This window comes from Sabethes cyaneus, chromosome 2 (assembly GCF_943734655.1).
Source record: "Sabethes cyaneus chromosome 2, idSabCyanKW18_F2, whole genome shotgun sequence".
Lineage (NCBI taxonomy): Eukaryota > Metazoa > Arthropoda > Insecta > Diptera > Culicidae > Sabethes > Sabethes cyaneus.
In genome coordinates, this window is record NC_071354.1 from 15,575,969 (window position 1) to 15,588,086 (window position 12,118).

Here is a 12,118-nt window from a genome sequence, read left to right on the forward strand (position 1 = left end):
TTTTGTTTCTTGGTTTTATTGACTTCGGTGAGATCATAACTCGTTATTCTTTCTCGGCGTAACGTTTCAGTCTGCTTGCACATAAACACGATTTATTTGTACAGACCTATAGCGTGTTCATTTTGTTTCACATTCCGTTTTCCCAACGTTTATGATAGAAATTCGATTAGAGAATAAAATATTCGCTGCTTGTAACCAGGGATGCCAGGTGATTTTTTGAAGTCTTCACAAATCAAGGAAAAATGTCTTCATTTGTCTTCCTTCGGCTTTCCGCCCATTTAAACTGCATGGTGAAGACATGTCTTCACATGTCTTCAAGTGAAGACATTTCATTTTTTTGTAACAAAAATGTCTTCAAAATGAAGACATGTCTTCACTTCTGGCATCTCTGCTTGTAACTGCCAACTAAATCAAAACACAGAGCAGAGTGACCAGTTCATACAAGTTTCAGCATATTTAGGGTTACCAGTTGTTCGAATTAAAAACTAATCCGGTTAGTTTGCATGAGGAATCGTTCAAACGAACGGGGGTCCACAGTATAAGACATTCAGGAAGGAAGCAAGCGACGTGGATAACTCAAAAAAGACGCAAAAAACGGAGAGGCCAGATTGACTTTCGCGACTTTGGTTAATATGCGGATACTGAAACGAATTAAAAATTAGGAGAGCAGATTGACAGCAGAGATGTTCCACAAAAAAAAAGCAAAGCAAAGTAGGTGCTACATTCCGTTATCAAAACTTGACCTTCTGTTTTTATACGACAGACTTCGCAGCCAGCTGTTAGAATACAGGACAATTGCAGGGCCAGTTGCTACGATTCTATTGATTCCAACAGCCTCTCCCAGCCTAGATTCGAACATACGACGACTGGCTTATTAGGCCAGCATCATACCTCGAGGCTTTGGGAGGCAGAGATGTTTCACACACCACATTAAAATCTTAGACGACGATAAGACGGTAAATCTTTAACGAGAGTGTATCACGTTTGACACTGCATATAATGCGCTAGGGACTAAACATCGGTAGTGTGACTAGAGCAAGCTTGAGAACTGTATGTAGATGTGTTATTGTAATATGTTGAATTATTAAATGTCCTTGATTTATGTTTCAATGCAATGTGGTAATGGTTAATGGTTTTCTTTTTACTATTTGGTATTCTTGCAATATGCCCTACCCTCTGTACTCGTCCAGTTATAGATTTATATTTATTTATTTGTTTTTTAATGGGGCCTTCCACCAATTCAACCAGTGGTTGGTTCGTCCCAAATAGTTATAGATGCCTTCCTGCATTCCTGTGTATTTTTCGATAGACGTAAGCAGCACAATTCGCGAGATGTAACCGAAGTTGATGCCGGAAGCACCGTAGCGTGCGGTTGGTCAGACTGGCCCCGGCCTTTGTCGAACAACTTGAATCCCGAGTCTCGAAGTTGCTACCTGGTGGAACCGTCGAAGAGCAATGGACCGGGATCAAGAACGTCTTCATCACGACCAGTGACGAAACTCTCGGTAAAGTGCGCGGTGGGCGGATGAAGAGGATTTTGGATGAGACTTGGAGAATGATCAACAAGCGGAACGAAGCAAAAGCATTGAGCTAGCGCGGACCAGATCGGCTAAGACAGCTGCCCGTCAAAGATACGCTGAACTGGACAGGGCTGTTAACGAGCTTTAGGCAAGACAAGAGAGTCTGGCTAACTCCCTAGCCGAACAATGGGGCGCCATCGCTGGATGAAATTGAAGTAGCCATCAAGAGTATGAAATCCAATAGAGTGCCAGGGATAGACTGTATTTCAGCCGTGATACTCAAAGCTGACTCATCTTTGCCAGTCCAGATAATGCATCTGCTTTTCAGCAATATGCGGGAAACTGCAACTTTACCGGTGGACTGGATTGGGCACAGTCCCTAAAAAGGAGGTCTAACTGAATGCGGTAACTGGCGTGGCATCACGTTGCTTTGTATTACTCTCAAAATGAGAAACTTCATTGTCGATGTCATCAACGGCCGTTAGCCACATAAATTCGTGATCACAGGTGCATGTGAACCGGACACATCTTGTGGAAAGGCGCAAACAAAATCTGCAGAGAAGCACTCCTAGAAGACTCAGAGGCTCATGGCTTAACCAACGGCATCCGGGCTGTAGACGAGAACCTGTCCTGGCGACAGGTAAAAGCCACGGCGCGTAACCGTCGGCAGTTAAAATCTCTAATTTCATCTCTTTGTTCTGCCTGGCCGGCTTAAATAAGCTTTGACCAGGGCTACCACTCGCTCCCAACATCCACCCATGTATGGAGTAGCGAGTACACCGCAGAACATTTTGGGGTATATTTTCAATTAACTGAAACCAAATCTCATTTGTAAGGAACAATGGATCAGAGTAAGATTCAGTTTTCATTCGTAAGTAATCGATCTGCTTTATTGTTAAGTTTGTTTAAAATCTTTTTAACTAGATAAAAGTTTAAGAATAACTACAGTTTCAATAGTTCTTATTCGCCTAGTTGACATACATAAATTTGTTTTTTTTTTCTAGATCTGATAACGGTTGCATACACTATAAAATTGTCTGAACAACGAAGAGAAAAAAGAACATCTTAGCTTTTCCAAATGTAGACGTAAATAAATTACCGTATGCCATTGCACCAAAAATAAAAAAAAGAAAGTCTTCGTTCGTAAAACATCTTCTGTACATGTGCGTGGCTAGCATTTTAAGTTGGTCGTTTCGCTCGACACGTTGGCGCATCGTCTCGGGTAGCGTGCAGTCAGTTAGTCGTTTTTATTTTTTATGGAACAATTCACAAGACTTTCGATAACCGCTTCGGGTTAGAGTGAATTAATTGATCATGAGCTTGGATGTTGATAAAAATAATTAAATTTTCCCTAATTAGGTCGATTGTTTTTTTGTTACAAAGCTATTCTCTTCCAAAATTTTGTTTGTAATGTGAAAAGTTAATTTTTTGTCTGAATTGTAAGGTTACTTGGAATATCTCTTGATTTAAACGATTTTAAAAAATGTCTTTAAAAACCGGCTCTCACACTTTCTGATTGTTAGGTTAGTTTGTTTTTGTTGTGTTCGTTTGTTGATTGCTGCATGCGGGGAAATTAGCCTCCGCCTCCACTCAGTTCGTCCTCATACTGCTTCCTGAAACAGTCACCGACGGGGAAGAAGTCCCAGCACCTCTGTTGGTACATATTCCACACGTACGTTTCTTGACCAGTGTACTCGGTGTCCGGTTTATTGATTAAATGCATAAGGAAGAACATATAGTTCGCTAGATTATGCTCTTGAGCAACGTGCGTATCGAACCCGTGCGGTACCTGAAGGGTTTAACCATTATTAGAAAATTATCCGACAATGTACAATAATTGCAACTTACCTTGTCGAAGTAGTCCTTGCCTATACCACAGATGAAGCAGTTGGACTCCATGTCCTCCTTGACCGATTCCAGCTGATCACGAAGCTCACCGAAAGCGTCAATGATCAAACCTTGAATGATGGCAAGCAGGATAACAATGACGAAGAAGAAGAACGAAATGTCGAACAGGATTCGGTACACTTCGTATTCGTCGCCGTCTGGGTCACCGATTTCATCACCAATACCGCCGCCAGCTCGGACACCTTTGTACAGATGGAAGACGAAGCATGTTCCCATGTCATGGCATTTGCGATCGCCTTCTTCACCGTCGTCATCTTCTTGAATGTAGAACTTGCGGAAGAAGTTGAATGCGATAACTGTGTAGATATAGACGATAATCGTAAGTAGCATCACCGTTAAAACAAGCTGTTTGCCGTTATGAGTTACGGATTGCAAGATCGTACGCAGCGTCTTGAAACCGACGGCAACATCGAGCAAGTGAGCTGCGAAGAAAAAGTTGTTGAAGTTACCCATAACCGAAAACGAGAAGTACCACAAAGAATAAAGGAAAGCATTGTCGGTAAATGTGACGCCCGCTTTCCAAATCTGGTATCTCCAATCGATGTTGGCAACAAAGTGGAAGAAACCACCACCTCCTTGGTCTTCTTGGGCAGCAAATGCGTTCTTTTCCATTCCCAGTAAGTTTGAAATCGAATCGAAATCGTAGGTTTCGCTGTACTTCTGACGGACCTTCTTCTTTACAAATTTATCCCAGTAATTGACAGGGAAAGTCTTAGCGGAAATAACGAGCTTATCCCAGTGCGATTTAAAGTCATCATCCTCCGGTTGTTCCGCAATGAACAAACCATCGAATTCCAGTCGACGAGCAATTTCCTTTTCACGTTTGAAAATGGCCAGCGGGACCTTGAGATGGTAATACGCGATCAACATAGCGAGTGAGACCAAGCTGTGTAATAAAGCGGCGACTCGCATCACGTGTTCCATGTAGAAGAAATCTTCGTCTACTTCAACCTTTTCCAGTGGATCTTCGCCTTCTCCTCCTTCTCCACTACCACCTTCGCCACTTCCTGCTTCAACAGCTGCGTCAACCAATCCGGAGCCCAATCCCGAAGCCAAACTCATCAAATCATCGCCAGATGCTTCCGAGGGCTCATCATCACCAAACGTTGTTACCTTGTAGAACAGGAGCATAAAATTGATACAGAAGGCCAAAACCAAAGCAACATATTTCAAATTGTAGAAGTTTCTAGCCAAATAACTGACGGCTTTCTTCGTGTACTTGGAGAAGTCAATCTGATTCACTGCAGCTGGTTCCTTCGTCTCCGCCGAAGCTTTCTTCGATTCTGCTTCTATGCTTGCCAGAGTAGCTTCCTGTGCTTTCTGTGCTTCCGATCTTTCCTGTGCTGCACGTTTAGCTGCTTCGCCTCCCAGGAGATCGACCAGAGTCATAGGTGCTTCGGTACTGGCTGCTTCAGCCGACGGCTCACCACCACCATCTTCCGGGCTGCTTTCCCCGGTTTCCTCTACAGACGAAGATGGACTGATTGCAGGAGATTCATGTGGCTGTACGCGGTACTGTCCGTTTTCCTCTTTACTAATATCCAGTCCAAATGCCTGCACGGTTCCCGGTGGCTCTTCCGTCGGTAATGGCGGTAACGCTGCTAATGTCGGTTCCACTTCTTGGATCACTTCTTCCTCCTCTTGCGCTGATCCTCGCATAAGCGACATGAGAATGTTAACCAAATACTTGATGATAATCGACACTCCGTAACCCGAATAGTAGAATGCGTAGAAAATCATCTTGAAAAAGCCGATGATGATTTCCGGGAATGATTTCGACTGCAGAACGGCAATTTGGTGCTTGAGATTCGAAGGGGAGATCATGTACACCGAATAGGATAGGCCATCCTTGACGGCTTGAATGGTACGCTTGATGGGATCCCGCGCCGCACGTTCCTCTTCCTCTTCACTGATGTACGTAAATGCGGCTTCACGTCGTACGTTTCCTCCATCGTCATCACTGGCCATCAATCCGGACGCGTGCGTCATTTCAAAGATTGCATCCTCGCAGAAGTTCACGAAAGCTTCCAGCTTTTCCTTGTCACCACCCTCGGTAACGATTGAATAGAAGAAGGCACGCTTGGATTCCTTGATCTGTGGCTTCTCCCACTGCTCGATGTTGGCTTCCTTAATTTCGAAGTACACTCGTTCGATTCGCTTGGAGGAGCCCATAATTTCGATGCGACCCAAGAAGGATTCGAAGTAGTTTAGAACAGATCCGGCGGTTTCCAGGAAACGTGCTAAACGCGGTTCATTGGGCATATGCTCGGAAAGGTTGGTCAGCAGTACCGCCAGATTGAAGCCAATTTCTTTCGCCGGTTCATGGAAACGATCAACGAAGCCAATGTAGTCGATCTTTCCGTCGTGATTCGTTTCGCAGCAGGCCAGGAGGAAGTCGATCTCCTCTGGTGTGTAGCTCTTTTGTTGTTCCATCTTTTCGCGGAAGTCTTTCGGTAGAATCCATCCATCACCGTTGCTGTCTATCTCCATAAAGCTAGCAGCCGAAGTCAGATCTTTCAGTTTCAAGAACATGTCGAAGTACTTCAGAATGAGCTCTACATTCGAGGCGGACTCGACCAGAGTGTCCACCATCTGCTTACCGATGGTTCCATTGACAACGTTTCCTTCAAGCATGGAGAGCATCATGGTGATCATGTCTTTCTGTAGATTTAGAAGTTCTTTCAGCAGATCGACTTGACTGGAGTGCTTGGACAGCTTGTCCTGCATGTGAGAGAACAGGAACAGAAAACCTCCAACGGCATCCCACAGACGCGAGTGAGCCAGTGCTTGTTGATTTTGAGTACACGGACCCTGAATGACTTCAGTGAGGGTGTTGAATACCTGACTGGCAACTCCGATGGCCTTGAAGAAGTTTGCCTTTCCAGCTGGATCGATAAGTTCCTTGCTAGAATAGTGCCAATAAAAGTCCATGATGGACTCCTGCAGCCGCAGTAGGTAATCGACCGTACAGATGACCACGTTTACTGTGGTAGTGTTACCGGCTTGGGTCCTCAAGTAGTTTTGCCAGTCCAGATTGTGACCCTCGCAGGTCAGTTGAATGAACCGGAACAGTGCACAGGTGAATTCCGCGTCATGCATATTCTTCTCGCCGGCAGCTCCTTCGGCACCGACTCCCAGGCCTTCAGCTTTGGTGTTACGCTCAAACGCGTCCAAATCGAGCACACTGCAGGAGTTCATCAGACCGGCAATCGAGGTGAAGAATCCAACGTCCTTCTTTTCCTTTAGATGGTTCAACATGCCCATCTGGATGTCGATGTTACCGCCACGTAGAATAGCAATACCCAGCTGCAGTGTTCCCATAACCATATCCGATGGAATTCCTTTGGAAGCCGATATGTGCAGCAGGACCATCTCCGCAACGCCACGGTTTGCCAGACGGGCCTGGTGGAATAGTAGTTTCTGCTTTTCCATTTCTTGTTCCTGTAAGAATTGTTAATTGAGTTATTTTGTGCTTGATGGTGTATTCTTTGGTTAAAAAAGTAAAGTTAGTAATCTTACCACAAGCTGTTCCATTTTCTTTGTTTTAAAATTGTAATTGCGTGTAATTTAAGTTAGTATTGTTAGACGTTTTAATTGTGCCGTGTCGTGAATACTTACGTGGATGCTAGCACCACCTTCATCTTCACCTCCGCCACCACCTTCCTCTTCGTCACCTCCTTCTTCCTCTTCTTCACCGCAGGAACGAGCTATGATGCTCGCATAGGACATGTACAAAGCATCCTCCTGAAGGGCGCCACTTCGCTCAGTCATCGCACCTCGACAGAAAGTGGTCACCAGTTGAGTCAAAGGATCGGGCTTGCCTTCCTCTTCTTCTTCCTCCTTTTTCTTCTCCGCATCTTCGAATGTTTGCTACAATCAAAAGAATATTACTTCCAGTTCTTTACCGTAAGTCCATGATCTTACCGTGAGATCCTCAATCATAACTTCCTGGCCGACGTTCTCATCCTCGAGCCAAAGCTCCGAATAGGTTCTGCCGAAAATGTTACAGGCCCGATGTCTGTGCGTCCCCGTAAAAATAGAAAGACAGAATTAGTGAAATCAAGCCGGTTGCCTTCGGCCGGGCGGAAAAAAAGAAGACAAGCATCGAATAAACTTAATCTTGCAGAACCAACAGAAAAACAGTTCCGGTTAAATGCAATAGAAAAACAAAGGAAGAAAACATATCAGAAAAGCCGAAACGAAACAGAAAATCAAACAGGTAACAACTAATCATTGAAGTTGAAGCACACTGCCTCAAATGGTTGCTTAGAACAATAGAAAAATATAGTGGACAAGTCACCTGCTCAATCTATACATTGGTTTTGCTCTTATACATGCAACAGCCATTTTACGTCGTGCTTGTGACAAACTGTGAATCCAATTAGAGGTGGTTTTTGGTCGACATGCCTATATATAGTCGGTGGTATCCAAGTTAGTAGATTATAATGCGGTTAGTATAGTATTGAGCCAATAGGTAGTGTTTACGGTTTCTTACTAGCTACAGAGACACAGAGTGTATCGGGAAAAAGGGGAGCTTGGAATCGTAATGAACTATGAGGGTGTGGTTTGTGAAAAAGGAAGAGGAGCAGGGTTAATCAGTTGGCATCACTGGTTAGAATCTTCGGTTGTGTCTACCTTTGTTGTTTAGAATGCTAATGGGCAGCTCGTGCAATAGTGTTTGTGTGTGTCAGTAAGTTTGTGTTTAATGGGAGTGTGCAAGTACATTTGTTTTTGTTTTGTTTTCAAGGTATTGACCTACAGTTTGGAATTTGTCTTACACCAGAACAGAAGATGCTAGTCGGAAGTGGTTTGCATGGGAAGTTTATTTCTCAAAAACATTCAGTTTAAATATAACCTCTCAAAACATTCAATTCATTGACGATCAAAACTAAAAAAATTAAACAATAACAAAACATGGTTCATTTCCAGAACAAAAAAAAAACATCTAATGCTGGTTATGCAAAACTTTACGATGGGAAAGTTTTGTTTCAGACTGCGCCTCTGTTGTAAACTAAATGGATTTTTCAATGATGGTAACATTATTTCAAGAAATCAATAACGATATTTCGCGAGTTTGTACAAAAATACAGATAAAATGAAACTCCTTTCCAAAACCAACAATGTCCGAATCTTAGAAGTTAGAAATGATCTATGCGAATGGTTATATGCGTTTACTAAACTAAATTGGATTTTTCGTACCCTTCCGTTATGCCGAGACTCATAAATTTGATTAGTTTCGAATAGTCAAAATATTCATTTGTTATAACAATCAAGAAGGTCAACGGAAAATTATTTTTGTGGACCAGATCACGGCTCAAGTCTTAAAAGCAACTTATTGGGAGAGCTAGCTGTAACTGCAACAAGAGTAAAATTGGGTCATTGTCCACAGGATTAGAGTGAATTGAAAATCATGATATGGAAAATTCATGCCTTATCGACGATTTGATTCCAAAGCACACCTTCTACAGTTGACGTGCCTCAATCTTAACAATTACCACTGGACACTTTGGTTAACATAAATTATCATTAATGAATTATTCAAAACTATTTTAGAATTGAGGACGTATGTTTAGCAAATTATTTTATATATTAAAACCATAGATAAGTGTCAGGAACATGATGTCAAGATCGTCATCGGGGATTTCAACGCATGCAAGATGGTCAACGAAATGGGTCTAAGGCTTAGCGAAGTGCTTCCTAGAACATGACCATGCCTTCTTCCGGCATAAACTCTTGCAAAGATATGCTTGGATGTTATCGAATCAGACTGATACACAGATCGACTTCGTTTTGATCGACTGCTGGTACTTCTTAAACATCACTGACGTCATCTCCTCTGTCCTCTGGCCTGTCTTCAGAGATCCTATCGAATCGCTAGCATTGACTCACATCACTACCTGAAGGTAGTAAAGATACGCCCCAAACTTTGCTGTGAACAACATTCGGTATCGGCCCCAGCTTCGAGTGATGTCACCGAAAACTACGCGCATTAAGAGGACGAGCTGAACTGAGCCTCTGTCGAGGACTTTTGGAATACTATCAAAACAGCTATGAATAGCATGGCAGAAAACATCATCGGGCTCTACGTGCCATGGAATCAGCGGAATGACCACCGAGAACGCTGACGGGAAGAAAAGATGTGCTACTGGTCAAAGCGTAGAAAAACTCACTGAAGAATATGCACGAATCCAAACCTCACGAAGAAAATGTCTATCGGAGCAGGTGTATGCGGAGTTGGAATAACTGCATCGTTTCCAGGAAACACGAGAGTTGCAGAAATTAAACGCATTCCTTTGTGACGCGAGCTGAAATGTGTCTTAATAAGAATGGTAGTATTAACTGATGATAGATCGTACTATAACCAAAACGTGGAAGCAGCACTTTGATGAATACATGAATTGCGCACAGGTACAGAGCCATATCGTTGGCGAAAGTAATTTCAATGACGCGACAGACCTGGAAGATGTGCCAGCCTCAACGACAGGCGAAGTTAAGTACCACATCAAGCAGCTGGAGGACCATAAATCAGCTGGGAAGGATGGCATCGGAGTGGAGCTTATTGAAATAGTCCCGGAAAATCTGCCACTTGTCTGCACCGGCTTATGGTAAGACTTTGAGATACTGAACAGTTATCGGAGGAATAAAAGCATTGTGTTCACCAATTGCGAACAAATTTGTAGGAATTCATCAAGCTGGTCTAATTTTCTCATACAAGCGAACTCGTTCTAACGAACACGCCGGCATAACCATCCCTTTCGGACTCTCGCTCTTATTTATTCATGCACTGCGACGAGTTTTTGCGAGTGTGTATCTAGCTAACAGCCACGGTCGTCGCTCTCGCTCGGCATTGCAACCCGAGCTGCTGATACCGATCTCCGCGAGAGCTCGCACTCCCGCCCGTGCATAGAATCGTGGAAGAAGAACAGAAAACACAGTGCGCCACATATCCTCACGGGCATCTGGTTGCTCACGAAATGTTTGACTTGCGGGTGGGCTATGCAGAAATATGATGTGAGGTTGTGAGTTCGCGAGTGTGTAGGTAGCAGAGTGCTTGCACACAGGAACGGTGGCTGTTTGTCTCGCTCGCGTGAATGGTGTAAACGTTAAGTGCTAAATGCTTCTCATACTCGTTCGCGTGAGAGAAGCCATCGTTGGCTTCTCCCTCGATTTGCATGCTTATGAAGAATTGGTGCAAGTTTCGTCAAAATATGCCACCACGTTGCGGAGCAGTACAGAATGGAACTCGAACGATCTGTAAAAAAGTCTTGCACAAACGCGTGGAAAATCCAGAGTGGTCTGAATTAAAGTTGGCCAATGTGCTAAAAATGTCAAAATCAACAGAATGTTACATCTGAAGGATTTAAGGAGAACCTAGGTGTGGAAAGGCAGCAAAAAACTTTCAAGAAAACCGCTACTAGGGATCGAAAGCTCAAGATATTGAGATGCGTTAAGTTCAATACTGGTATCTCCATTCAGGATATGGCTAGAAGGTATGATGCCACCTAACAAACCACGCGGAATTTCCTCGCTCGAGAAGGCTATACGTCTTACAGTGCCAGTACACATCCGAATGGGCATTTAAAGCAGCATTTGGTTGCCAAGCAGTAGTGTGTGCGTTTGTACGAGCAAGTTTTAACGAAATGCAGCGGAAGTATTTTGCTGGACGATGAAACTTACGTGAAAATGAATTTCTAACAATTTCCCGGTCAAAAATTTTACATTGCCACTGGGCCAGGCAAATATAAGTTCAAGAAGGTCACGATCTGTCAAGAAATATGTAGCTGTGGACTGAAGACTGAGCCTTCATCACTCCCTCTACAATGACATCAAGTGTATACATGAAAGAATGCTCGAAGAAACGGATTTTGTTATTAATTCGCAAACCTCCCAGTTAGTCTCGAGGAATGATGCTGGCCTAATAAGCCAGTCGTCGTATGTTCGAATCTCAACCGGGAGAGGCTGTTGGAATCAATAGGATCGTAGCAACTGGCCCTGCAATTGTCCTGTATTCTAACAGCTGGCTGCGAAGTCTGTCGTATAAAAAACAGAAGGCCAAGTTTCGATAACGGAATGTAGCACCTGGCTTTGCTTTTTTTAAAGGTAAGGTTATATTCTGGTCTGATTTGGCTTTTAAAGTGATGCTAGTAGTAGTGAAGTGGTAAACAGCCAGGGATGGTTCGATCACTTTGCTTCAATTTTGATTCATATGACAGCACCGTTTCAATCGAGAATATTTGACAAAGTTGTATATGGGACATTTGTAGAACTAGTTATTATCTACAATTTTGCTGAATAAGGTTTTGCGGTAATTTTACAACAATGCAACGGGGCGCAATAACAGCAATAAACGCGCGTACCTAAGGAGCGAGCTGCGATTGTTATCACGAAAATATGGCGTCCTGTTAGGGGCCTGACTTTCGTTACAGATAGAAAATGTTGCTTATAGTTATGTTGAAGATCATGTTAAAGGCTGCATTTTATCCGCTGCCAGCAAACGTTAAGTGAAAACAAGAGTGGTGTGTATTTTTGTAATAAAATAATATTTCATAATTCATTAAATAGGGAAACCAACGTATTTGGACCCCATCAGTAGCATTACTTAATTTGGACACTTACAGCAAAATCAAACGGAAGTGTCCAAATTATGTACAACCGATAGGGTCCAAAATAGGTTGGTTACCAAAACAGTC

The 12,118-nt window shown here is 43.2% G+C and overlaps 1 protein-coding gene across 1 annotated transcript in view; it reads right to left on the reverse strand.

The window, feature by feature from the left end:
- Positions 1–2,563: 2,563 nt before the first annotated feature.
- Positions 2,564–12,118, reverse strand: part of LOC128736591 (ryanodine receptor) — a 56,501-nt gene continuing 46,946 nt past the window's right edge. The window contains exons 26-29 of the mRNA XM_053831080.1: positions 7,353–7,446; positions 7,047–7,298; positions 3,369–6,869; positions 2,564–3,309 (exon numbers count right to left, since the gene is read on the reverse strand). Coding sequence (XP_053687055.1) covers positions 3,094–3,309; positions 3,369–6,869; positions 7,047–7,298; positions 7,353–7,446 — 4,063 coding nt within the window. The 3' untranslated portion in view covers positions 2,564–3,093. The remainder of the gene's footprint in view (positions 3,310–3,368; positions 6,870–7,046; positions 7,299–7,352; positions 7,447–12,118) is intronic.